Below are 27850 nucleotides of genomic sequence, written 5' to 3' on the forward strand. Positions count from 1 at the left end.
AAGAGGCGGGGCTGGTTGACGTCACCAGGATCACGAATGGGGAACCAGAGGAAAAAGTTTCGGCTAGTTACTTGCAATCGAGTCACACACAAGGCAAGGAATAGAAAAAAAAAGGAAGTACTATCACCAATGGATTTCCAAGGAATTAAACTAGTTTTATTTGTAACTTTATTTATAAACAATGTATTTATTAGTTTACAGACAAAAGAAGGTAAGTCTGATGAAAAGTGTTATTTTTCTTGGTGTTTTGTTATTGTTTTCACTGAAAAAAAAAAAATATATATTTCTAAAATTAAAACGTAGTCTTACGGGGCGCATGGCTTTCGAGTAGCGACTTCTCAGAAAGAGTTCGTTTTTTAATTACTGGTTGTATATATTGGTAATTGTGTATATATATATTTTAAAATATGTTGTTTATTTGATGGTGACTTTTTATTTATTTTCTTTGTTTTTCATGAGAAACCCGCAGTAAGATAACTCCACGGGAGTTTGTTGTACTAGTGGTTACTAGAGCAGATCGTGATTACTGATTTCTCATTACAGTATTACTAGTAGAAATTTAACAGACGTGTTGTCTGTTATTTGGCTCGAAGTTTGTCAATCGATAAATGAAGTTAGGATTTCCTGGGAAGTGTTTCGTTGCAGACTCTCATGGTTGCAACTTGTCTTGCTGAATACATTAAATCACATTTTCCAGCCTACAAAATTGATCCTAAACTTTAAGTAGACTTGTCTAAATAAAATAGATAAATGCCTCTGACAATCATAAATCTGAATTTAATTTAAGAATACATTAACAGTGGTAGACCACAAGCATTTAATACCCGAGAGAGACCGCATTGAAACTTTTTCCACGAGATTAAAGTTATTCTTTTTTTTTCAGTCTTCGAATAAATAAATAAATAAAATAATGTTCTGTGCGCTCTCGAAACTGTCAGTGCGATGCTTGTACTTTCTGTGCGCCTCCAGTCCAGGTAGAGAAAGACAGCGACTCCCAACCCTTTGAGTGAGACGTCACGGGGTTCCATTTAAAAAATAAATACATAAATAAAAAAGCCTAAATCTGGTCATGTATTATACCTCCTGTACTGAAATCTAGTGACTGGTGATTTTGCCTTCGCTTTGTATTAGTAGTCGTAGTAGTACATGTGTATTATATGAGTATACAGGTAACAAACTTAAATCATTGCAATACGCGCAACGCAACTTTTAAAGAGTAACATCGTTTTGTGTTGCCCTCGGCTAAATGTGTTATTTATGAATACACACAGTGCAATTCAAAATTGTTTACACGTATGTAATGTGTACACAGACTGTAATCTCGCACGCGTGCTAGTGAATAAAAAAACAACTGGTATATTATTTAAAGGCTAGTACAGCGTTGTAAAAATAATCCTGTTTTTTAAAAAAACAAAAAAACTCATCAAGAGAACGAATAATTGTTTGTGTAATTGTTGGTTTAAACGGTTGTCAATCTGTGGGTCCCACAGTCAACACATTTACGTGAATGCATTGACCCTGGGTAACGCGAATATACTTGCATTGCAGATTTACAGATGATAGTCAATGAGCCTACATTTATGTTTTATAATGGACTAGCTGAAGTAACTGGCTGAAGTTTCTTTAATTTGAGATACATGGCTACTGTAGTGATCCAGCAATGGGGGTTAATAGATAAAGTACCCCGGGGGTCAACATTTTGTCCGTCGACCTTCCCCTGGATGAAAGAGGAGGCCGTGCAAAGTTTCGCTCCTTTCCAGGTATTTGTTTATCCCTAAACCGAGGACGATGTTTGGTTGTTTCTCTCGGTCGGTGCGCACTGGGCTATCCCTTGCAATTGTTCTCAAGAGAGGATGTTAAATATGTGATAATGTTTCTCCTAGGCTCACATTTTCCTGTGTCGAAAACAAAAAAAACTGCTTCTCAGGAAATACTGTTCTGAAAACATCTTCCAAAGCTTGGAATTTTTGTGTTTTGTTATTTTGTTATTTTTTAATTTTATAAATACTGCATTCTCAAAACCCAGAGATGCTTGCATGCTTAGACAATGTGGCTATTCCCTTTATATATATATCCACAGCAGTGTGGAGTAGTGGTTAGAGCTCTGGACTCTTGACCGGAGGGTCGTGGGTTCAATCCCAGGTGGGGACACTGCTGCTGTACCCTTGAGCAAGGTACTTTACCTTGATTGCTCCAGTAAAAACCCAACTGTATAAATGGATAATTGTATGTAAAAAATAATGTGATATCTTGTAACAATTGTAAGTCGCCCTAGATAAGGGCGTCTGCTAAGAAATGAATAATAATAATAATAATAATAATATATATATATAATCTTTTATTTAATCCTGTAATCAAAGAAAGTGATATGGCAAAAGTCTACCAGAAGCCATAGTAGTACAGGATTTTGAAATGTCACATTTTAATTCAGGTTTCATTCGACTTTATGAAGCAAAATGTGTTCATTCTAAAGGGCGATGCAAAACTTTTGGCTGTATATGTAAGTGTTGTCTTGCGTGCACAGTAAGACATTTGAGGTTTAAATGACTAGCTGTTAGCTGGATTTCAGTTGACAGCTTGTTTAATGAATGCGATGGGCTGAGCTGTGGTGCTTCCTCAAACAGGAATCCTTTTTTTCTCTTGCAGAGGTCCTGCTGGATATGGAATCTGCAGGGGGAGAGCTTGGCTGGTTGACCCAGCCGTACGGAGAAGGGGTGAGTTACTTTATCTCCTTTATTTCTTCTAACTTGGCCTTAAAAACAGCTTAGTGGGTTAATAGTGAACAGTCCCGTTTCTGCAGTGAACTTGGTGAGGCCCTGGCTGCTTGACAAGTCCAGACACGTTGGTCTGCATTCCTTTCCTCTTAAGTGGACATCCGGCGGGACGAAGGGGCACCCTTGAAGCTGGTAGAGATTGCTGACAAACCAGCTGCCCTTTGCTCCCACACCCTTTGTAGTGGTGACAGGCTAATTCCAGACTGCACTTCACCATCCCCGAGTCCTGAGTGAACAGTCATTTGAACTTCACCTGGCTTTTTAATAAGGTCCCTGTTTAAAGATGTGGTGCAGGACAGGTGATTTCATTTCTGAAATTACAGGGCTTGGACAAAAAATATACATAAATATATTGTACCTCTGCCAGATTTGCTGTCTTGCCTATTGTGCCTTAAACTGACTGGCAACAGGGAGATGCATCTTTTATATATTACAAAATACCTGGCAGGTTTCCATTTGCATCACAAATCAGTCTTGAGAGTCCCTTTACACAAACGTGTACCTGATTGCGTTTATTCATTTTTTTAAATGGGAGATGGGCTTGTTTTATCTGTGGATCTTCCTTCCTTCCCTTTGTTCTGTGCACACCGCCGCTGTGATCACACACACACACACACACACACACACACACACACACACACACGCCGCTCTGAATTGAATTGCCTAGATGACGTGACCTGAGCCGGCTATCTGATCAGACTGCCTCGCCCCAATTGCCAGGTAACACAAACAGGTTCTGTTTGCACAAAGACCTGCTGGGAATGTGAATTATGAAAAAGACCGACAAAAGGGACCCAGTCTGGAGCTGCATAGCTGTTATTATTTCTGTTTCTGTTTCTGTGTCCAGGCTGCACCTTTTTTATTTTATCAGTATGTGGGTGTGGAAAAGGCGACAGTCTGCATTGAATCATCTTCGTGTGTGGAAAAGTAATCGGACAAACAAAACCTTTATAAACAATAAACACAAATGCCTACATCAAAGGTGCCTAAGAATTTTAAAATCTACTCGCCTGTCCCCAAGTTTGAGTAAAGAAACCTGATGGCACAGAATGCGCAAAGTGGAGTTCTTGTAACAGGAAGGAGATTATCACTTTCCAATAGGTGCAGCCCAACAGGGAGGAAAGGACTGCTTCAAAGTGTTATAACAAGCCTGGAATTCAATGCTTTAGCCATCCACTTTTGGTATTAACAGCCAGACAAGGGATCACACTGAATTAAAGGCTTTTTATTGCAATTAACCTGCTTTAGAGTGTTGTATGTACTCTAAGGATCAGCTCGAAATGGCCTTTTCTTTGTGTGCTGCTTTCAAACAAATAGTTTGTTGGTTGTGAAAGAGGCACGGACAGGATTCTGAAGGGCTGGGGCAGGTCAAGTAGATTAACAAAGGGGATTTGGAGGATTTCACCTGGGAGGTCACCGAGGTGCTGGCCAGGTCAAATGGAACTGAACTATGAGTCTATCTAATGCAAAGTAAACTCTCAATAACGTGTGGCCCTTAACAAGTGTTTTTTCTCCCTGCAGTGGGACCTACTCCAGCAAGTGATGAACGGGTCGATGATGTACGTGTACTCTGTCTGCAACATCCAGGAAAGCGACCAGGACAACTGGTTGCGGACCAACTTCATCCAGCGGCAGGAGGCCTCGCGCATCTTCATCGAGCTGCGGTTTATTGTCCGGGACTGCAACAGCTTCCCAGGGGGCTCCACCTCCTGCAAGGAGACCTTCAACCTCTTCTACGCTGAGTCCGATGAGGATTATGGAACCAACTTCCAAAAGAGACGCTTCAAGAAGATCGCCACCATCGCCCCTGACGAGATCAGCTTCAAGGGGGAGGTCAAAATCAACCAGGAGCTGCGCACAGTGGGGCCTCTCTCCAAGAAGGGCTTCTACTTGGCCTTCCAGGACATCGGAGCATGCGCCGCCCTGCTGTCCGTCAGGGTCTATTACAAGATGTGCCCGTCCTCGGTCAACAGCCTGGCCAGATTCCCTGAGACGGTGGCCGGAATGGAGTCACAATCTCTGGCAGAGGTCCAGGGGGTGTGCGTGGACAACTCTGTGAGTGACGAGACCCCCAAGATGCACTGCAACACAGACGGGGAGTGGCTGGTGCCCATTGGCCAGTGCCAGTGTCTGGCTGGATTTGAAATGCACGACAACAGCTGCCAAGGTAAGAGCGGGGGGCATTTTTGTTTGACCTTTGATTTGTTTTGTCTTATTGTACACAAATATAGATACTACACTGCCAGATGTGTCTATGGGTGGAAAAAAAAAATAGTATAGAATTTGTGGGAAGTGTAAGAGCAGCTGTGCTTGCTGAGTCACCTGACCCCCACCATTCCCTATCCCTAAAGGTGTCTCTCAAAAATGTCAGGGGCTGGCGAGGAGCACTGGCCTAGGAACAATGGGCTTCAGTGTTGAGAAGGCAGTAGGGGAGTGAGGTGGTCTGCTCGCTATACATTCCTGAGAGATTTACATTGGAAACCTCCCTGATTACTGCAGCACTGAGGAATTCACAGATCAGGGCTCAGCCCACACCTGTAGCATACAGTTGCAAAGCAGACAGAACGACCATCCCCATTAGATTATCTGCAGTGCAAACCAATGCCACTGCAGTGTTTGGCAAGTTTATTTATTTATCCTCTTCAAACACGTGGGACCTGGTTATCCTGGATTCTCACACTTACCCTCCGGCTCTCTCTTGCATGTACCCACATGACTCGCACGCTGGTGCCTCTTGGCAGCTAAACGCAACCAAATTAATTTCGAGCAGGGGTTGCTATTTATAATGCGGTCATTGCTTTCCAGTCCAGCAGAAACTGCTTATATCGGTTTTGTTTAAATGCAGGCTGACTCACGCTGACCTAGTGCTCATGCATAATCGCAAGATCGCTCTCACACTAACCCCAAACATGGTTGCTCCCAGAAAATCATGCATTGTAGTCTTTTTTTTGGTACCAGGACTTTAAGTGAATTCAAGACAAGTACTATGCTGTTTTTATAAAGGACATGCATTAAAATGAGTATTGGCCCATTACCAGTAAGTTACCCATAAGCCCAGTTTGTCTACTAGACCATGACGTTTACTTAATGTTACTCATGTATAAGAAAGTGCTGCTGCCCCTTCCCCACAGTGTCTCCAGGTGGCTGACAAGCAGGCAGCCCAGAGGTGTGACCATCGCTCTGTGAGAAACGAGGTTCATACCAGCCTGTATCTGACTTGGCAAGCCTGCTTCAGTCTCTGAAGGGCCTGCTTCCTTCCCCACATCCTGCAGCAGTCCCCTGGCTTGCCATTGCTTCTCTCGCTCTGGTTAATTTGAGAATTGCAGTGCTGGGGAGGTGTTTATCTCTGTGTAGGACAGTAAGTCTACAGTCTTGTGGGACTGCGGGTGGGTCCTCCTATGAATCCCAGAAAGAACAATGAAATTCAAAAAAGGCATTCATAAAAATGAGGCCAAAGAGCAAGTTAGCAGGAGCTTTTGCACCTGTCCCCATTGTTAACACTTTATCAAAACCCAGCTTTAACGTCCATGGTTACAAGCCGAAAACCTTTCTGCATCAGTAGGGCACTTTCATGTTTTTTTCCCAGTGAGGGGTGCTGTTGTTTGATTTTTAAAATGCATAGAAATAAGACATTTTTTACTTTGAATTCTGTGCAGTTAGAGATGTTCATTCAGCAAGAGTTGACAGCTGGCTAATCTGCTATTCTGTTTGAATGTTTGTCTTTTGAAGCAGTCTTGGTATAACTTTGTTTTTATGAGATGGATTCTGAGTAAGAGCTGTGGTAATATTTGCATAAGGTTGAGCGGCCATGGGAGGGTCGACTAAACAATACTGGCTTTTTACTGCCGTGGGGCAAAAGATGATGTATGATAAATCTGGGTTGGGTGACTTCAACCTTCTAAAACGCACTGGTGCTGGGTAACTTTGAGTGGGAATAGGAGCTGTGGGGATCTATCACTTTGCACTAAGCTGTTTAACCTTCTCAATTGGTGGATCACCTCATTCCCAGACACAATGAGGGTCAGATTGGGGCAAAGGATCAGGGTGGGGCTGGAATGAAGAGGTAAGCTGCTGTGTGTCTGCGTTATGAGTTCCAGGGACGGGGAGTGGATTAGGAGTCTGGATCTCCACCATAGGGGCTTAAACCTCGTCGTCAGTAAAAGGGGGCTTATCTGTGCTTTGCGAATGTGCAAAGGATTATCTGAGCGCAGTGACGATGGCTGAAGTTCTTGAAGTTTGCCTTTTTTACTACACCCGGATAATCCACTTCAGATGTGCAAAGCAATTAGTCTGTGATGTACGCTTCCAAATTGCTAGACAGGTGATCCATCCCAGTGTCTGGTGTATTGCAGTGATGGAAAGAAGATTAGCATTAATTGCAGTGATTCATTGGTTTTTCCTCTCTACTTTCTCCTTGCGGTGTATGTAAAGTCTGGAATGGCTCAAACTGCTATGCAATGGGAATCTTATTTCTTTCCCTTGAGTTCAGCTGATTTTATTTTGCTATAGAAGAGCAAGCTGGCCTTTGCCACGTGCTAGTGAAATATACAAGATTTGTCTGACAGATTCGAAAGTTGTTTCTCCTCGCTCATTACAAACTTCCACTGAAACGGTAATTAGAAGGGCTCTTTGGCTCGGACGACGGTTTGCCTTTTACTTGTTTCGTGCAGCGAAAATAATGGGTGTGATTCTTTGCAGATCCATAGCTCTCCCATTTGTACTCCAGCCTTTTAACCCCCCTCCCTCCTCCCTAAATGTCTTCGTATCATAATGCATTATTTTTGTAGCGCTTAAGTTCTTCATTTTACTGCTTTCTATCCTCCCTCGCATTGCTTCCCCTGTGTTATTTCCCCTGTAGTCAGTGTTCAGGAATCCCGTGGGAGGGAGGGTGGGTGGTTGCCTTCTTTCTTAATAAAGACAACCTTTCTGTGAAAGCTATCAATTTGTCAATGAATTTGACCTGGTTTGTGTGCGTTGAGATTCAGTTCGGTAGCCAGGGCGCCCTCAGATTCTGCCCTGTTATCACTGACGTTGGCATCCTGTGGCTGGGTGCCCTCCCTTGGTATGTCTGTAGCTGTTGCTTGAGAGCCGTGTTTGGGGAAGGGTGAGGCAGGAGCTTGTGTTCCGACCCCTGTCAGTTTAAGAGTGCTGCCAGGGCTTCTTAAACTGTCATCCTTGGGTTTGATCGTTTCAGCGAAGTAGTTTATACAGATATGATTTATAACTGAAGAAACCTGACCACATGTCTGTTTTAGTGTTTGTCAACTAGAGTCTCTTTAGTGAAATAGCTTCATTCACCAGCCTGAAGGGTTTGTGTGAAGATAAATGGTTAGATTCTGGTTTGTTTGGGGCATGGAACGCTCAGTCAGTAAAAATTGAATCTGATTTCCCAAAAGACTTCAGGGGTGGGGGGGATGGGGGATTGCCGGTTTCCATGGTAACAAATTCATATTGTTTGCCAAAAGCCAGTTCCTGTTGTGAAATGCAGGGGAATTTGGGAAGGAAGCTGGCCTTGGAAGTGGTGATTAATTAGATAAACAAGATGATGGCGCTACGTGCTGCTTCAAATATTTGATGTGTCATTTCCTCGCTGTTGGGCTGAAATTCCTTCGGAAGCGCAAGTCCGGGCCTGACCGCTGCCCACCACCTGCTCGCCGGTTGTTCAACACAGTGTGAGAAGCGAGCTGTGCCAAATTCAGGGTCCATTATTCCCCTGCTCAGCCGCTCCATATGTAACGCCTGCAGCAAAGCATGCTGGGAGCCTCAGGATTCTCTGTCATCATGACTGAAGAGTACGTCCAGGAAACGACATGCTTCAGACCTTCATGAGTTTTCTGTTGTCTTTGAACCTGACTTCCTGATTGCTAGCATACCAGTTTTAAACACTCTTACTCTAAATTGGCGTCTGCCATTTTAACTGCCCCCCCTTCCAACTAAGCTCTGTTTGCTGGACAAAGGAACTATTGAACTCTGTGTCAATCACGTTTCACCACAGTTTTAGCAAGGCAGGAAGGTACAGCTTGTGTTAGGTAAAATTCACACTGGAAAAGGACACAAGCCTACATTGAGGGCACTAATAGGTGCAGTACAACAGAACACTCAATTGTAGCTTTTTATGACTATCTAAAGGAAGAAACGGTTGGAATTGAAGTTACCCAACTATACCTCCAACAATACCCGGCCCCCGAGTTTACACCCACTCAGGATCACCAAAGCCAGGCTAGCAAGCTGTAACTCTGGAAGCTGCTTTTATACCTGCTTTCTAGTTGGCTTTGCTACATGTCTGCTCCAGCATGTCTGCCAGATCAGCGCGAACAGCATTCCGAGGAACAGGATGCAAGTTAATCCTCTGTTTTGTATTGGAAGATGAGCTGCTGTGTTCATGATTTCTGCTTTGCCATGGTGTAGGCCCTGGGGCCGGCAGTACCTAATTCATTTTGGCAGCAGGTTTTACAACTCAAACATTGTACATTCTTCAGAGTCTACTGTACTTCACTTCACCCAAGACGGGCACCCATTCATAGTGTAAACATGCATTCTGAGCCATAGTAGACTGGAAAGCCTATTGTTAATGCTGTCTCTTGGTGGCTTTGATAGTGCTGTGGTGGGTAATAACATCAGTCGAGACCCAGTCTGGGTCTTGTAATGCACCCCGTGCCATTTCTTAGTATCATAATTCTGGTCTTCGTTGAGTTTTCACGTCAGGGAATTACTAAGACTAATGCCACTGTATTAAGGACCTCTATTGCTGTGTGGTGTGTTATAGACTCAAGGTATAATGATTATCAGTTCAGGCTGCTGACTGCTGTGCTAGGATGTGTTGGAGTCGAATCCCACTGTTTGTGGAGTGGTTCAGTAGAGAGCTGTCTCTGCACTCTGGAGGGCTGCTGGAAGCTCTGATGCTCCAGTGCCAGGTATCTGTCGGGGGGGATTTGTGCACGTTGTGTTTAACGAGCAGTTGAAAGGGGATGGCGGAAGTGTTAAGCCAGGCTTTAATTCCAGCCGGCTCCGCTGACAGCTGCCCCCATCACTCCTCTAATCCGCAGAACAAACGGCAGGTCCGTTCCCTGACCTCCTGGCTTCCTGTTACTGCTGCTCACTCTCTGAGGTTAACCGTGACCCTCCCCCTCCGTCCACTCCTGTAACAAGGCTGCGCTGTGGATGAGCAATTGGGACCCCTCTTAGCTGGAGCGACAGAGTTAGGTGGTGTAGACTCAGAGCATTGTGACCCTTCCGGCTCCACAAAGGTTCTGAATTTTGTCAGATCACAGACAAAGTTCATTAGATTCATATAAGAAGTGCTTATTATAGTGGAGTTATGATGCTCATGTATTCCCCTCTTCCACCCTCTCCCCTCTGTGCCAGGACAAAGTGCTTTAAAATGAAAACCTCTGCTAATACACACGTGTGTTTAAAGTGCAGTACCTTGGTATTTTTTCCCTCTTTAGAGAAACGGGCCATTCTTTTGCTTTTTGTAGGCCGCATTTATTGCTGTACCATTTTAAGATAAAGGGTATACTAAAATCCTGAGCAGTAGCTACACAAAACTGTACACCCTTTTATGTTAAATGGCATCCTTGCTAAAACTCGCACCTATCTACTATGAATACCGCCACCAGTGTCTTTCATCCCGGCTGGGTGCCGTGTTTACCTCTTGTTTTGCTTTCCAACTGTTGCGTTTGTTCCTGATTTCTCAATGTGTTTGTCTTGCTGCTCTTTATTTGGTTTCACCTCCCCCCCCACTCTCCTATGCGAGTTCTCCTCCTGGCTTGGGATCACAGCAGTTGGAGTTGGTTAACCCTTGACCTGGTGAGTTTAAAACCCTGCTGTTCTGAATGAAGAGACTTCAGTCGCCTCTCATCCCCCGAGACTCTTGCTGGATCCACTCTCAGGGGCCTGGTGTCGCCACTTCTCCCTTCTGGCCACCGCTTGAGCTTAGACAACAGGAAGTGAAGCCCTGTGCTGGGGCTCTATAAATAAACAAGGATATTCTCTGCATCCCCCACAAGTGTTTCTGAACCCCCTTCTCCTGCCAAATTCCCTCGCACCAAAACATAGCAGAACGATGTTGATTTAAAACCGGCTCCACTTTCCCATGGCCGGAGGCGCTCGCTGCATTGAGAGATCACCCAGGCAGTCTTGAGTTAACCCTTTCGGGTCCCAGTCTTGGCCCGAGGCTGGGGAAGTTGGTAGTCTGTTAGGCTGGAGAGCCAGACTCCCACTTGGGAGGTGCTGACTTTAGCTTTGTCCTTTGGGATTTGAACTCGGTTTACCCAACTGGTTTCTCTTTGTTTTACTTATGTGCTGGGAAACTGGTTCACTGGATCCAAGACTAGAAAATATTAACAGACTTCTAGGCAGGCTGTTTGAAACTACTGCTGCCAGTGTCCAATCCAATTTAGAACAGAGTGCCTACGAGCACACATGGTTGCTAGATTTGCTGAGACCAAAGAAACCGCTGAAAAATAGATCTGTTTCGTCTACTAACTAACTGCTGCAGTTAAATATGACCGTCTTTTCCAAACGGTGGGTTTTGCATAAATCTCTGATAAATTGTGGAATAGTTCTGTGTGAAATTTGACCAGTGCTTAAGTGTATTTCTTTTGCTTTAATCAGAATTAGGCACAGCGTCGTTTTCTGTGTATTCAAAATCAAGTTCACCTCTGTGACATCAGTGTCAGAGTTCCGGTGGCTTCAACTGGAACATCGTTTGAAAACCCTGTCGCCTGGCAGCCGGCTCTGGCCCTCAGAAATCCTCTGCAGTTCATCCTGTTTGGAGTCACTGGAAAGGCAGAAGGCGGTTATCCAACTCTCGCTGGTTTAATGTGGCCGAGGAAGGAAGCTGAGGCTTGTTGTTCCTGTTGTGTCCTTTCAATAAAATCTCTGGTTAGAGTAACCGGATACACTGCCTGGACTTCCGCCAACAAGGGGAAAGGCTGTGAAACCTTTTTATGAAAAAACAAATAAATAAAAATGCATTGCAATCCAAAATGAATTGTAACATAATCTTCTCTTCCTCAAGATGGTTGCCACCTGCTTCTGGAATCTGCGTTGTCCATTTTCTCAAACTGTGAAGGATACATCCGCAATTAAAACTGGGGAGGGCTGGTGGGTGTTTTGGGGTCCTGTGTCTCTCAAGGGGTCAAGGATTTAGGGAAAGGAGTTTGCTAATTGGGTGGCAACAGCTGCAGATAAAGGCCTCATTTACTAAGCTGCTGCTCAAGTGCAAACTTAAGGGTCCTGAAATCAATACCGCAGGACTAAAAGGACTTGCAATTAAGAAATGGCAAGGTCTTTTAAATGAATTGATCTTTTCAAATGAATCAGTTGGTTCTTCTCTACAGTGCTTTGTGCTTGAAACTTTGCTAGGCAATGTGGCATTAACTATGGTGGGGACAGGGGGTGCATATGCTAAACAAGCAGTAAATACAATTCATGTTCCTTTATAATTGCAATAAAGACTCTACATGCCTGGGGTGACCCCTCTTTTAACCTTTGAAATGTTCAACCCTTTGTTGTTGTTGTTGTTGTTGTTGTTGTTGTTGTTGACTAGTCAACAGAGAGGCAGGTTTGTAATTGCAGCTTGATCTGAATTCATATACCCATTGAATAGAAGCCAGCAATACCTAGCATCAACGCATACCAACATGAACTCTCTCTCTCTCTAAAACTGAGTTTAACGTTTTGCCAGGTCCGACATTACAATTTTTCCTTTCCGGTCCGGGTCCGACATCATCAAAAAGATGTCAAGCACAGGCCCCAGCCGAGAAAAGCTTTCAAAGGCCAAGAGAGGCAGATAGAAGCCGAGCAATACACAGTCCCTTCACCACAGACATAACACGGACATAAAGAAACAAGATAGCTGCTTCCACATCCAGCACTCAAAGAAAATCGCGGACATTTGCCAAGCTTTTTATGATGTTATAGTAATAAAATAATGACTTGCATAGCATTATTGAGGAGTTTGGTGATGAATCGAGTGATCAGGAGATGATTTATCAGTATGCACGACTATGAAGAGATAGGTGATAAATACAGTGAACACAGGGTGGGGCAGGGCTGGAGATGCAGTACTGAGTGTCATGTTGACATGCAGTGCCTTTTAAACCTGTTTTACTATGAATAAAATTACTTTTAAACAGCGTGAGTAAAATAAACAGCTTGTGTGAAAATAAATTGGACCTGATGACAGGCGCTGAATAAATGGACCACAAAGAGTTAAACCACCTTAATCCTTCTAAAATGCAAGTCTTAATTTGGCTGAAGAGCCGGATTTTAATGCCACCTAATCTGAATCCATATACAGGCCAGGTCTGAGGGGTGTGTCGCAGTGTTGAAATGATGGTATTCTGCTAGGGGCACTTACTGCAGAGCTGTTAACCAGAGCCTTCTGTATCAATTTACTCTTCAAACAATGTAGTTTAGAATGGTAACCATGGTGTGAGATGAGCTGCTTTTGAAGGAAGTAGAAATTGAGTACTCTTACATTGCAAGTGTGTTTTTAATAAAACCTGACAGAGGGATGGGCTTACCTGTGGAGCAGACTACATATAGTATGGTTTTGTTTTGGGGTCATAATGGCATGTTTTAGAAATAAGCCATAAATGACCACACCGTTAGACATACAGTTCATCCCACAGTCCAGCCACAGCGGTCGTGTCTATCTCGCCATGTGAAAGCCATCAATGAAAAGGTAGTCGGCATGTCCTGTTCTGCTTCTGAGGTTAACGTAATTAACAGATTGCGGCCAGCTACTTGCTTCAAGCTGATTGCACAGGTGGGGTTTATTGCTTGGCACTATGGTAATGAGGCAGCTGTCCCTCTTAATTAATGAATGGGGTTTAGGCTGTTGAGGAATTTTCTCCCACTGTGGGTGCTGGTGAGAAGGCTGGGTTAATTAGAAGCTGATGTAACAGCTGTAGCCCGTTGCAGTGCTATACTGTTCAACTCTGCCCCCCCCTTTCTTTATTTTGCACAACATCTTTTAAAAAGCTCTTGGGACCTCAAGAACAAGCCTGTTTAGTTGCTTGCCTTGGGGCGACCCTTTCAACTCTCCAGAAAGTGGGAGCTCACCTTTGCTCCCTCCCTTCTCCACTTTGTAATCTCTCTCTGAGAACCTCTTTCAGGACAGATGTCATCGGTCCTGCTGAGACACCGACGCTGTTTATTTTAGAACTGACTCCCACGCATGCCCTTTCTATTTTCTTTCCTCCGAGGGAATTTAAACAAGGCAACTCCCCCCCCCTCCCCCCCCCCCCCCGCCGAAGGAAATTCGAAAATTAGCTTGCAAGCAGCGTCGCCTGTTTTAAAGTTTGTGTGCATTTCTTTTTTTCTCCTTCAACCACATTTCTCCCCTTTCCTACCTTTCTTTCAAGCTACATAACTTCCTCTGCAGTCTTCCCCTTAATGACCATGAGTGTCTGACCCCGTGACAATCTGGTTTGGGCAAGTCAAAGGAACACATTTTATGGGCACTGCATTAGCAGAACCAGTTTCACAGTGTCAGATGTCAGTAATTGTTATGGTAACGCTTCATTTTAAGGGCCATTGGCATTTACACGCCATGCACTGTGTAGGTACAAGGTATTGCTTTTGTAATTACTTGCATCCATGTGTGCACTTTTTGTTAATCTAACAATGTGCCTCTTGTTGAGCTACTAAAAGGAGGTTATTTTCAATGCTAGACAACTTATGTTAAATAAATCTGTTAATAACATGCACTTTAAAAGGTTGCTTAACTGAGCAAAAATATAAAACCAGATTTAAACTTTTCTAAAGTGAGTTAATTTACTTTTAAATCCACTTTTCAAATGAACCCTCTAATTTTCTGTTAATGTAGGCAAAAACAAATTCCTTCATGCATTTGTTTCAACCTCAATTGAATCCAGCTGGAAAAGTTATTGTTAATTACCGAAAATCAGGACTTCTAATGGCTTGGATTTGTTTCCCTGCCACCTCCCCCTGCCTCTGATCCTGTTGAGATTGATGGTTCTTTGCACATTGTTTGTTGTGACACTGCACGTGAGGAACCATTCCACGCATGATTAGAAGTAGGCGGTGAGCACATTCAAACCTGTTGGAAACCCCAGGCATGCATTCAGCAATTACTAGAACAATGCCATGGATCTGGGGCCACTAGTGGGCACATGGGAGTCCACCCTCTCTTAGAAGCTGCCCAGCAGGGGAGAATTGCAACAATAAATGTTAAAGTTTACTGGTGTAGAATCAGTGGGGGGTGAGAGGGGGAAGGGCGCTTGAAAATGGCACATTATTAATGGCATTGTTTACAAACCCTAATCCTCTGTCCTGCACGAGGGGTCCTGGCTTCAAACAAAGACCCCCTATCCACTGTCACTGTCTTTCCTAGCTTTCCCAGTCCCCTGGCGTCAGGAGACAGCTGTGTCTTCCCATAATGCCCTTGCTGTCGAGCCAGCAGGAGAGCTCAGCAGGTTTCTTTTGGTTCCCAGGGCTTTAGTTTCCTTTATTAGTTTGTGTACCTGTCTGTCCTCCAGGTGCACTTGCTATCTGTCACAAATGCACAAAACACATTCAAGAACATTTCCTGAAAAAGAAAAGTTTTCACTGTCTCTGCAACTTCTAGCAAACTTTGTGAGCAGTGGTGTTTTTCAAAAAACAAATTGGAGAAACTGCTAAGCATTGTCAAGCTGCATTTTAGTACCAAAGACAAAGTGCATGTGGTTATTTTTTTATAAATGCAATAACTTTCGAAAAAAATTGAAATAGAGAAACGTGCCTGTTATTGTAAGAAATCCTTTTGTAAAAACAATTATGCAAATTATACACCCTAGTCATTAAATTATGATGTATCAGTAGTGACTAGTCTCATTTTAGTTTTTCAGATGATGCAATAAACAAAAATCTTTGCTAACTTCACTTTTCATTTAAACTTGATTTGGCTTGATCCGTTCACAAACATGCATGTCAAATATGTGTGTGTGTTGATACAAACCAAGCATTTACTACAGAGGTGTGGAATGTTGTGTAACGTGTTTTGTAGTGAAGCCAGTGTGTGTGAGTGAGGTTTAATACTCCTTTAGATTCCTTAGATTTTATGTAAAGAAGAAGTAACTGGTGACTTTAAAATATCCACACCTAATCAACCCTTTACTGTGTTGTACAGCATATTGTTACAAAATCATACGCATTGATCGGTTGTTTTTATCTTTCCAGCTATAGATGATTTTTTTTAATTTATTTAAACCTAACAAACTAGAAAACAGGACTAAAGCTAACTTCTCTCTTTCTCTTGCAGCTTGTAAACCAGGATTCTTCAAGCCAGATGTGTCGAATGATGCCTGTATGACGTGCCCCCTGCACACTGTGCCCTCTGAAGAAGGTGCCACGTCTTGTGACTGTGAGGAAGGCTATTTCAGAGCACCGGGTGACTCCGTCAGTCTTGACTGCACTGGTAAGCAGCACAAGGGCATTCTGGAACAGAGGGGTCATGGGGCTGTGTGGGAGTAGTATTGCTGATGACACTTTCTTTCCTGTAGCTCTGCCCTCAGCTCCACGGAACATTGTTGCCCAGGGAACTGGAGCCAAGGTGCAGCTGACGTGGTCGCCCCCAGAAGAGACGGGCGGCCGCGATGACATCACCTACAGCGTGACTTGTGAACGCTGTGCCTGGGAGCAGGAGAGTTGCCAGCCCTGTGACGTGAGGTATGAGCCACAGGCCACCGGGTTAATGGAGTGCTCCGTCACTGTGTGGGACCTGGAGGCACATGTGAACTACACCTTCCAAATCGAGGCCCGCAACGGGGTTTCCCAGCACAGCACCAAGCGAGCCATGGACTCCGTCGTGGTTAGCATCAGCCGGACAGGTAAGTCTAACTGGAAAAAAATGACTCCTTTCTGAAGCCATTAAGTGGACTGTTTGATCATTCCACAGCGAAGTGCTGCTGCCTGTTTTGACCGAAGAAGATAGCAAGGAAACTATTAGCAGCCATTTTTTTCAGCAATCTATATCTGCTATCTATATCTTTGTATCTCCTCATCTCTATTTCTATAATATGTTTCCTCCCTCTCTTGCCTACAGACCCCCCCAAGGTGACGTCAATGAGTCTGGAAGAGCGAAGCAAGACCAGCCTCACTCTTTCCTGGGCCGTGTCCCGCCGGCAGGTGACCCGCGTGGGCAGCTACGAGCTCACGTACCGCAAGAAGGTAAGGCCGCTTCTCCTGTTTTATATCCCACTGTAACCTCTGGAGACTCCCAGCAGCCATTGCTACTACACTTGGCCGTCCCCCAATAATTGCTACCAATCTGTTCTCAGGTGGATGAGAAGAGCTACACAGTCCTCCGCTGCGAGCAGAGTTCGGTGACGATCCCTAACCTGGCTCCAGGCACCACCTATGTTTTCCGTGTCCAAGCCTTGACCCCTGAAGGAATGGGCACCTACAGCATGGAGCACGAGTTTGAAACCTTGCACGAAGGTTAGTGCATGGGGTTGAGCTGGAGTTTACTTAACTGTGGGGAGTGTGTCTGCCTAGTAAATTATAGTTGTTTGAGCCATTCACGTTTTCCTAAGAACCCAGCCACACCTGAGCTGCCTAAGGCAAACCTATAGAGAAATTCTCAGAAAGGCTTAACTGAGATCATATTAAGATCAAATAAACTGCTGTGTAATAGGAGGTTTCCATGCGTGACTTAAATGATTCTGTGTGACTGTGGGAGTAAAGGTGGTCTGTGGTCTCTTGCAGAGAAGAAGGAAGCTCAGAGTAAAACCGGCATCATTTTGGGAGCAGTAGTCGGTGGAATTGCCATGGTTGTGATTGTGGGGGCTGTGCTCTTCATGAGGAGAAGGTGGGTACCCCAGTCTGGGTTTCTTTAGTTGTTTGTTAACTAATCATGTGAAATAAGTGCCCTGTGTACCGAAGAGTGTCAGAATATTTGCTATCTTAATTAAACTCATCGGCGTATCAAGGAATTGTAGATCAAAGCCCGCCATTTGGGGGACCTGTCTTCAGCACAGCATTGAACAAACACGATTGTGTGAATCAACTCTCGTTTGTTCCATTAAGTCTGCGTTTCATCCAGCGAAACTAAATTGAGCTCTTGCAAAATGAACAGAAAGAAAGAACGTGAAATCCAGGTCTAGGTGTCATCAAATACATCAATTGGAAGTTTCTAATTTAATGGTCAGAATCTACAGTCCAACCTGCTTATAAAGGAATTCTCAACAAATCTCTAAAAGTGGTCTTCATAGACTGTTTTAATGATATGGTAATTTGGCAGAAACATTAAATCAGTATGTCCCCAATTTATTATTGCTGAATCAGTTATACAGATAATATTACAAACGGCATTGGGCTTTCCTTGTGTTTCAACAGGAAACGGAACCCGCATGCCCGCCAGGGACCTGAGGACACCTATTTCTCCAGCACGGGTAAGAACTCCCTATTTGCATTTATTTTTAGCCTATCTGTTACACGGGTCAGTGCCCTCTTGCTCTATGTAGCAATCCTAGGCTTGCACACGGGTATCATGCATCCTTTCCGCCCTGGCTTTGGCGTCTAGTATCCAGTGGCTGTATGTGTCGACTGGACAGAATGTGTTCCAGACCGTTGACCAGGGAGCCCCAGATGGTAATCTCTAGTCACCAGAGGGGTGGGCAAGGTCAAAAGTCATCCGTCCTCCAAGCTCCATTGTCCCTGAACACCAGCAGCTGACAAGGGATGGGGCGTGGGATTCGCTATTGCCAGGTTTCACTAGGAAGGGGTTACTGTTGAACTGGCGTGAGCACTCGAGAGTGAGCGAATTCAAAGAGGAGCCGGGGGTGTTAACCTTTGTGTCCCAGCCACATTCCAATACAGGTTCAAAAATCTGCCCTGGCTGTATTCGCCAAAGCTAATTTAATTTATGTATGTATTCAAGTCTCTTAATACTTTAAAGGACACAGGACGGGTCAGATGTGTCCTGAAGGGATGTGTTCAAATATGCTGAAAATTAATGTGTAGCTTTTGGTGAAAGAACCAGTCGTTTAGAACTTCTCTGACTCCACCCCCCACCCCCAATACCAGCTAGTGTGTCAGTGCTTGTAGATTCCTACCACTTCCTCTAATTAATGTCTACCCTCTCCCTAGAACAACTGAAGCCCCTGAAGACCTACGTGGACCCTCATACCTACGAGGACCCCAACCAGGCCGTTCTGAAGTTCGCCACAGAGATCCAACCTGAGCACGTAACCAAGCAGAAAGTCATTGGAGCCGGTAAGCAGCTCTCTGACCTGAGTTTAGAGTGGGAGGGGAACAAGGCTATGAAACTGGCTCCATTGTGGCTCCAACACGTCAGTATTGTGTAGGAAACTGTAGAGCCATTACAGCCATGATGGCAACACATCGGTACAGTTTCACATCTTTTGGGGTAGGGGGCTACTACAAGAATTTGGTCTAATTTGAATTGTGTTTCTATTTCATATCTCAAAATACGAGCCTAATGTTTACCTACATTTATTTAATTACATACCCTGTATATTGCCAAGTGGCTCCTAACCAAAGACTGCTGTGACTATCAATACCCGTGTAACTCATGGGGGTTTGAAGTTTACGGTTTGACCCCCAGGGTGATTCCCATGACACTCTTGTACCTGAGATCAAACACAGCTGTTCAAATGAGTGGAAGCAGGGCTCCTGCTGGGAGAAGGGATGATGTCCTGTCGGTTTCCTTACAAAAATAAACTACAGTGAGAAAGCATAATTGGATACAGTAAATTTGCCATAGTACTTCACTTTTTAGTGTTGCTTAACAGTACCGCATTTAAAGGTTGACTGTAATAGTGTACCCCTGATAACTCTCTATGGGTTCAGTCAACTATTTATTGCGTCTTTTTTAAAGGATGTCTTGTTCAAACAGCTGGTTCCAAATTTCTTTTAAGCAGAGCAAAAAGTCAAAGCAGGTGTCTGAACTGTTTTGAACATATTGTTTAATTGCAGCCCGGGAGGTGAAATTACTGCCAAATGATGCTGCTAGTTATTAGAAGCCTCATTAAAACTGTTACATCCTGAGTCCCAGATGTGGAGAAAAACGGACAGGGTTGAAATAATTGCCATGTCGTTTCTTTTTTGTAATTATTCCCCAAAAAAACAAACAAAAAAAAATGAGATTTTGATTAACAAAACCTGGTGGCACTACAAAGAAAGCAATAAAAAGGAACAAGTGAATCAGAACAAATGAGTGAAGCTAAAAGGCACCCCTCCTCTGATTGGCTAGCCCGCAGTCACATTTTTATTGGCTAGTTTGTTGCTGGGAGCTGGGCAGAGAGAGGTCAGGGCTCATCTTCTGGGTCCTAGTGCCCTCCGGGTCAAAGGGGAAGTGGGTTGATCAGGAACTCTTTGAGTCGTACTGGTCCACTACAAAATGTGAGTTTACTGAAAATGGTATTTTTTTTTATTTATTTTTTTTTTAATGCAATTATGAAACAGGATTATTATTATTATTATTATTAGTTTATTTAGCAGACGCCTTTATCCAAGGCGACTTACAGAGACTAGGGTGTGTGAACTATGCATCAGCTGCAGAGTCACTTACAATTACGTCTCACCCGAAAGACGGAGCACAAGGAAGTTAAGTGACTTGCTCAGGGTCACACAATGAGTCGGTGGCTGAGGTGGGATTTGAACCGGGGACCTCCTAGTTACAAGCCCTTTTCTTTAACCACTGGACCACACATTTTCACCTCCCCTATTCACTTACACAAAGATATCCTAATGGTACCATTGAACTATGTATGGTACGCAAGGATAATTAATTGTATTTATTTAATCGGAATAAGGATAATGGTAGAGTGAAAGATTATTGAAAGAGGGGCACTCTAGCTCTTGAGTAATGATGTAATGTAGCTAAACGATTCCCCTCCTGTGCTCCCTCTATAGGTGAATTCGGGGAAGTGTTCCGAGGGATTCTCAAAGTCCCAGGGAAGAAGGAGATACCTGTGGCTATCAAGCACCTGAAGGCCGGCTACACTGAGAAACAGCGCAGAGACTTCCTGAGCGAGGCCAGCATCATGGGCCAGTTCAGCCACCAGAACATCATCCGTCTGGAGGGAGTCGTCACCAAGTGTAAGTCCCCAAGAACCGGCTTTCTCCTGGTAAAACATGCTGAGGACATTGCTCCGCTTCAGTCTGGCACTGACGCCAACCGTTTGGGTATTGTCAGCATCTGGTGAAATGAAGCAGGAATTGCTTAAATCGTGGGGTTAGAAAATTGCTGAAACTGATTTTCATTTTCATTAATTCCACGGCTCTTTTTATAACTTGACTGGAGATGGCAATGTGTGTGATACACTGCCAAGCTGTGTTCATCTGGCTAGCAGTTTCTTCGGCTAAGGGTTGTCTGAGGGTTTTACTCTAACAGTGAGTGTGTGACTGTTGTACATTTGTACACATTTTAATACTGAGTTTGTTTCCCCCCTTTAGATAAACATGTGATGATTATAACAGAGTACATGGAGAATGGAGCACTGGATAAGTATCTGAGGGTAAGGGCCCTTTTCATCTCTCTCTGGTGCTCGAGGAGTCTTCAAGCATTGGGGATATCTTAGTGTTACACTGTGTCCTGGTGCTGGCACTGATGGCTGTGTTCTGTTGATCTTGGTATTACACTGTGGTCCTGGTGCTGGCGCTGATGGCTGTGTTGTGTTGAACAGGACCGTGATGGGGATATCTCTGCGTATCAGCTGGTGGGAATGCTGCGCGGCATCGCGGCTGGGATGAAGTACCTCTCGGACATGAACTACGTGCACCGTGACCTGGCCGCCCGCAACATCCTGGTGAACAGCCAGCTGGAGTGCAAGGTGTCCGACTTCGGACTGTCCCGAGTGCTGGAGGATGAGCCTGAGGGCACCTACACCACCAGCGTGAGTGTGGCGAGGGGGGCAGGGGGCAAGACTGACATGAGGACCACATTGCTGTTCCATTGCTCCATTCCCCTTTTTCTTTCTGCAACGTCAAGAAACCATGTCGAAGCATGTCAAATTACATTCTTGTTAGTTTTATGTCTTTTAACATGCTTCCATAAAAATGGGGGCAGACTTTGCGCTTGCAGAATACTGAATGCTTTGATTTGAATAAGTACTGCTGTGGAATTAATACGCATGTCTAAGTCGCGTTTATTGTAGAATTTTGTAGTTAAAAAAAAAATATACTGGTTAAGGACCATTCACCACAACAAACGACATCCTGTTTCTCTAAATGCTTTAATCTTCAAACTAACTGAGAAGGGGGATTACTGAAAGCACAGACTCACGGTTCTGTGCCTTTTTAAAGATTCACTCATTATTTGTTCTTCACAACTGTTTTGTAAAATGATGTTGATCTTTTAATTGGTATCCCCTCGGATTGTCAGTTGTTACTAAGGGCCTGTTCTCTGGTGATGATGGAGCTGTAGTTACCCTGCCCTTCATATTGTCACCAGTCAGTGTGAGATTCTGCTCTCCGATCCTCACTCCCATCATCTTATCCTGCAGGGCGGAAAGATCCCAATCCGTTGGACAGCTCCGGAAGCCATCGCGTACAGGAAGTTCACCTCGGCCAGTGATGTCTGGAGCTTCGGTATCGTCATGTGGGAGGTGATGGCCTTCGGCGAGCGGCCCTACTGGGACATGTCCAATCACGAGGTACGTGGGCGGGATCTAATGCAAGAGTGGCCAAGTTCAAACTCGTTATTTGGTGGAGGGTTTTTTTTAATTTCCCCTGCTTAATCCAGCATTGTTCGCTCTCCTTAATTCTTCTAGAGTTAGTTTCAGTTATTTGCCCTTGCATTATGCCGGTTCTCAAACTCTGCTTTCTCTTATCACTCCCCTGCATACCTGCACAGGTGTGTCAACAAGCCGGGCTGTCTGCGCACTGAGGTTAAAACACATAAGTGATACCCTAATGGAGTCCTTACAACTTTAATCATTTCAGAGTCGGGACTAAGGAGTCATAAGACCATGGGAACCGTTTTAATAAAATGACATTTCCTTTGTGGTATCTAACCTCTGTGTATATTGGATGCCTTTTGATCCACAAAGTTAGCAACAAGTCTTTTGAAGAAACCATTTAAAATACTTGAAAACCGCTTTCTTGCTTATCATTTTATGTACAGTCTGCATGTTTTGTGTTGTTAAATATTTACAATGTGGACTGGTGCTGTGCTGTACTATACTGCACAGCAGATAGCAAGCGTCCTGTAATGATTGATTAGGTCTTTGTACACTGACACTATTCTAACTCCTCTTCCTCCTCCTACTCCTCCTCCTCAGGTGATGAAGTCCATTAATGAGGCGTTCCGGCTGCCCGCCCCCATGGACTGTCCGTCCGCGGTGTACCAGCTCATGATCCAGTGCTGGCTGCAGGATCGATCCAAGCGCCCCCGCTTCCCTGACATAGTCAGCATCCTGGACAAGCTGCTGCGGAGCCCAGAGTCCCTCAAAGCCATCGCCGACTTCGACCCTCGGTGAGCACAGCCTCCTGGTGCTGCCGCCAACGCAGTCGTGTTCAGTTTTATATACTAACACGTCATTCCTTGGTTTCTGTTTACTGAAATAATCCATCTGAATGCTAAGAAAATATTTTACTGGGCAGCCCTACTGTCCCCTGAGGTAGTGGTTGCTCCAGAACACAAAGTAACTTTGAGAGCACATGCTGGCAGTCACAAGTCCCAAACCACAGTCTGTGCACCTAGTCCTATGCATGATGAAGCATAAATGTAGAGTTGCTGTAAAGCCTCATATCTCTTGATTTGCATGTCAGTCACGCTCCCGGCACAGAATGACTGCCTCACTGCACACACGTCGGTGAAAAATAAATAAACTCTTCAAGACGAGCCTGAAAGGTTGCCAACGAAACGCTATGAACTGAGATGGGAACCCAAAGTCTGTTTTGGCTTTTAAAATACTTTCATTTATTTATTTTTCCTCCTGTAAGATCATGTTTCTATAAAAAATGTAAACGGTGCTTTCAATAAAGCCTGCAGCCCGGCTGGCGTTCTCTTTTGGTTTTGACTGGGCAGGGAGGCCTGCATTCTTCCTCTGGCAGCTGCTTGTAGAACCCATTTTGGGGGTGTCGGGGGTACAGTGGATACTACCACTTATCACTAGGGAACTCAAGACAGGTTTCAGGATAAGGGCTAGGGCATAAAAACAAAGAAAGTTGCTTGTTTTTTTTATTTGCTTGCCTCAAGTGGCAGAGTTTGGTTCTCTCAGTCCTATTCAGCAGCCTTGGTTTGGTAAACAAACCTGTCTCTCTTTATTTTTGAGAGACAGGACTGGTGTGGATTTTTCATGTCAGAATATTGAAGAATCCATATAATTACTATTTGTTTTTCTTAATAATTCTTATGTAGTTATGTGTATGGTGGTAATTACAACAGTGTAAAGGGTCTCTGTTTTACAAAAGTAGGCCCTAAGGAGCTTTAAAAAATTGCATAATAGTATTTTTGTTTAATTGTTGAGCAACATTTTTGGTTTCTCAAATTGACACACTTGATAAAAATCGGGAGAAATGATGGTCAACGAGCATGCAAAACCTCATAGCTATATCTTGTGATTGTCTGTCTGTGGCACAGGGTGTCCATCCGTCTGCCCAGCACCAGTGGCTGTGATGGCTCGCCCTTCCAGTCTGTCGCGGAGTGGCTGGAGTCCATTAAGATGAGCCAGTACTACGAGAACTTTGTGACAGCAGGGATCACCACCATGGAGCAGGTGGTGCAGATAAGGAACGAGTGAGTATTGCAACAGGGAGATGGCAAGGCTTAGCCTGACTTCCAACCCAGAGGCATTTTCAAACAAAGGAATCTATTTTGGCCGAGTATGCCAGACTCCTGCTTTTCATTAAACCGTGGCGTAGCATTGCAACAATTAACACTTGCTTTTGATTTATTATTGTTTTTCTTGGCTTGGGATTTCATTGTCACACAGTGTGCTTTTTATTGCGTCTGCCTCCAAATTGAGGGGTTTGGTTCTATGAAGGAATGGGCTTCTATAAAGGAATGTGGTTGGGTTTTAATGCTGAAAATCAAAAGGTGGTCAATGCTGCAAACTACATTTGGGCTCATGAATGCTACATGACCCAACCATTTGACTCCAACTTTGATCCTTCTGCAACGTACACACAGTTACAGCCTCCCCAAATTGTTCTAAGGTCCTATTGCATGCCTTGAATCCAAAGTGTTCTTTGTATTTGTTGAATTTGTATTGGTTAAAGTAGTAAAATTGTCTCTGACAGCCACTTTAATGAATAAGCTGCTTGAGTTATAATAACCCTGGTTGCAAATCCTGTGTCATTAAAATAAAAAACAGTAAACCACTGCATCCCATCTAGAAGCATGCCTCTGCTTCTGCTGCTTTCATTGCTGTAGAACATTATAATTATTAAAGCTGTACTGTCTGCTGGCTATAAATGGAAGGCACAGAGACACTTTGAATTAAATTCTCCGCTTGGTTTGCAGTTTGTCGTCCATGGGGCGTGTGCAAAGAGACCAGTTCAGGAAGCAGGGTATGGAGAGGCTGAGTCGGCCTTGACTGCCCTTATATTTATTTGATTGAAATAAAATGAGTGCACTAGGGACCTGGTTTTTGCTGAGTGGGTGCAGCAATCTGCGAAAGAGAGATTTGGCTTTGGTTCTGGCTTTGGCATCCCACTGTGAGACTCTGTGGTCTTCCTGACCAGACCAGCCCTCTGGAAATTCTCCAGTAAAAGCCACTGTTTATTTTCAACTCTTTTATCTAAGTATTTGAGTTTAACCCAGACTGTGCTGACTGGATTCTCGGAGTCTGTTTCTATGCTGTCTTGGTAACAACAGCTTGCTGTTAGTTTCTGATGCCAGGTAGCGCTGTCTGCCTCTGGGTTTATGCATGGTGCAGTCATAACTCTCAGAACAGCTGTGTTATTGTTGAATGGGCTTATATCTAACACACAAGTGTGGCCTCTTAAATTACTGGCACCAGCCAAGTGTCCACAGGTCCATTGGGAGATATTCCACTACCTGTCCCTGGTAATTAATTTAAATATAGGAATTCAAGGCTGTGATCCACAATACAACGTGGCATATCATCTCTTTTAATAAAGGATGTGAGGTATGGACAGCAAAGTTCTCTTGCATACGACCCTACCTGATGGGACTGGCAATGTGATCTGCTGAACATTTTGAAACCCCCAGTAGAATATTTCTGGAATAAAAGAATGTTGCTTTGCTCTGATACACTGCCCTCTGCTTGCCTGTTAGGAATCATTCTGACCCTGTCTTCTCTGTTCTCCTTCCAGGGATATCCGCAACATTGGGGTTCACCTGCCTGGCCACCTGAAACGAATTGCCTACAGCATCATGGGACTCAAAGACCAGACCAGCACCATGAGCGTGTTCGCAGTGTAGCTTCCACTGCCTGGCAACACCAAGCTGACCAAACCCTGCCATGACTGGCCACTTCAAACATGGCCTAACCAGAGACTAGACTGTCTGTTCTTTACCAGAGAGACTCCTCCTCAGTCTGTTGGACTCTATTGATGGCACTGCCTAGAGACTTGACAGATTTATCAAAATATAGAAGTTATAGATCTATATTTTGAAGTTAATTCTCTTGTTGTTATACTGCTTTCAGTATATTTTGTAGATCATTTCTAGGCCTATAATGGTAAAATGTTTAATTCAGTCCGTTTCCCTGAGTGTTGGCGTGAGAGACCCCTTGGACGTTGTGACAAATTGAAAGGCGTCTCTGGTTTCAACCTTGTAAAAGTATATTCCTTGCTTGGCTTCGTGTAGTTTTAATGAGGCTTACCGCTGGGAAACAATAGCTGTCTGGCGGAGGCAACGTCTGCTGGAGCTGCTTTTGAACATCCTTCACACAGAGAATGCAAGAGCAGTGGCTTGTGGGAAGTGCATTTCTCCCTGGAAACAGCGGAATGAACTCCATGTGGGTTGGGCTTGTGCATTTCCTCGGATCAAATCGGACACATTCCTTCCCTGTAGGTTTATATGCATGAAGATGAAAGAGGTGATCATTGCAGCCTCATTCCTGATGGCTGTCTTCTACAGTTGCAGTTGCGAAATCTGAAGCGACTGCGCCAGAATAACACCCGTATGGTGCCCAAAAACAAGATTAAGCTTTCCAAAAAAGGGACCACCCAAGCACTTGTTACATGACAATCTGTCACTGCTGTTCGGTAGAATTTGCGAGATGAGTGATGCTTGTAAGTCTTAAAGATTTTGTGGGCATCATAGGGGCTCCGCAAGGTCTTGACATAGAAAGTGATCTAGATATTTTTCAAAAGCTGGAGGGACCCTAAATGTATAGGTTGACTTAGTAGTACTCTGTGAGTTTAATTGGCATTCTCCATTCAGAGGTATACTTGAGTTTTATAGAGAGGTCTAAGGATGAGAGGAACTCCCAGTTGAAAGGCAAGCAGTTTTACATGATCATAAGCAGAGGTAACAAAAAAAACACTAGATGGTTTGGGAGAAGGATTGAATCAACATGTGCCTTTCAGAGGATACCAAAGCTACCTTGACATTGATAATATTGCGGTTAATGCAGTTTTATAGCTGTGTTGATTTTTGTTTTTAATTCTGTTTTAATATTTTTATTCAGGATAGGTTAGCAGGCTCAGTTGATGATAAATGATTTCTTAAACAATAAAACTGTAGTATTGGATAAAAAATGTTAAAACAGTTAAAATAGTCTAACACTATTACTGTTTGATTTTATTTATCTTTTGCTTGAAAATGGTAGTGGTGATATCCTTTTGAATAGTGTTTTTCTTTCTAATTCCTGGATCATTCTTGATTTTTGTACATAACATTTCACAACCCCCTTTTTGTATTTAGACTGTACAGCTGTATTTAAGAGCAACACTATTTTTTTGAAATGCTGGTGTCTTTCTGTTCTTGGATTTCCAATTGTATTTATTCTGCCTGTAAATTCCTCCCAGGCCCCAGTTACTCTTGTGTTCCTACTTGATGATGATGATGATTTCTTTAATTTATTATTATTTTTTTTTTTTTTATTTATTATTGAAGTTGAAATGAGACCCAACAGACCTATTTATATTCTGTTGGTTACAATAAAATCAACTTATAGCCACAA

At 43.8% G+C, this 27850-nt stretch overlaps 1 protein-coding gene across 1 annotated transcript; it reads left to right on the plus strand.

Moving 5' to 3' along the window:
* Positions 1-27850, plus strand: LOC117432300 (ephrin type-A receptor 2-like). The gene is made up of 17 exons (XM_034054006.3): positions 1-211; positions 2647-2714; positions 4296-4941; positions 16048-16203; positions 16289-16615; positions 16831-16955; positions 17066-17225; positions 17493-17595; positions 18123-18178; positions 18876-19001; positions 20664-20849; positions 21207-21268; positions 21437-21646; positions 22256-22405; positions 23033-23226; positions 24337-24492; positions 26034-27850. Exons 1-17 carry the CDS (start codon positions 37-39, stop codon positions 26140-26142), a joined length of 3009 nt encoding a protein of 1002 aa, XP_033909897.2. The 5' UTR covers positions 1-36; the 3' UTR covers positions 26143-27850.

Source organism: Acipenser ruthenus, chromosome 27 (assembly GCF_902713425.1).
Source record: "Acipenser ruthenus chromosome 27, fAciRut3.2 maternal haplotype, whole genome shotgun sequence".
Classification (NCBI taxonomy): Eukaryota; Metazoa; Chordata; class Actinopteri; order Acipenseriformes; family Acipenseridae; genus Acipenser; species Acipenser ruthenus.

Excerpts from the sequence above, each read along its gene's own strand:
- LOC117432300 (XM_034054006.3), top strand. The coding sequence starts at position 37 with ATGGGGAACCAGAGGAAAAAGTTTCGGCTAGTTACTTGCAATCGAGTC. Across the intron at positions 16,616-16,830 it reads GGTTAGCATCAGCCGGACAG|ACCCCCCCAAGGTGACGTCA; the intron begins GTAAGTCTAACT and ends TCTTGCCTACAG. Across the intron at positions 18,179-18,875 it reads CACCTATTTCTCCAGCACGG|AACAACTGAAGCCCCTGAAG; the intron begins GTAAGAACTCCC and ends CCCTCTCCCTAG.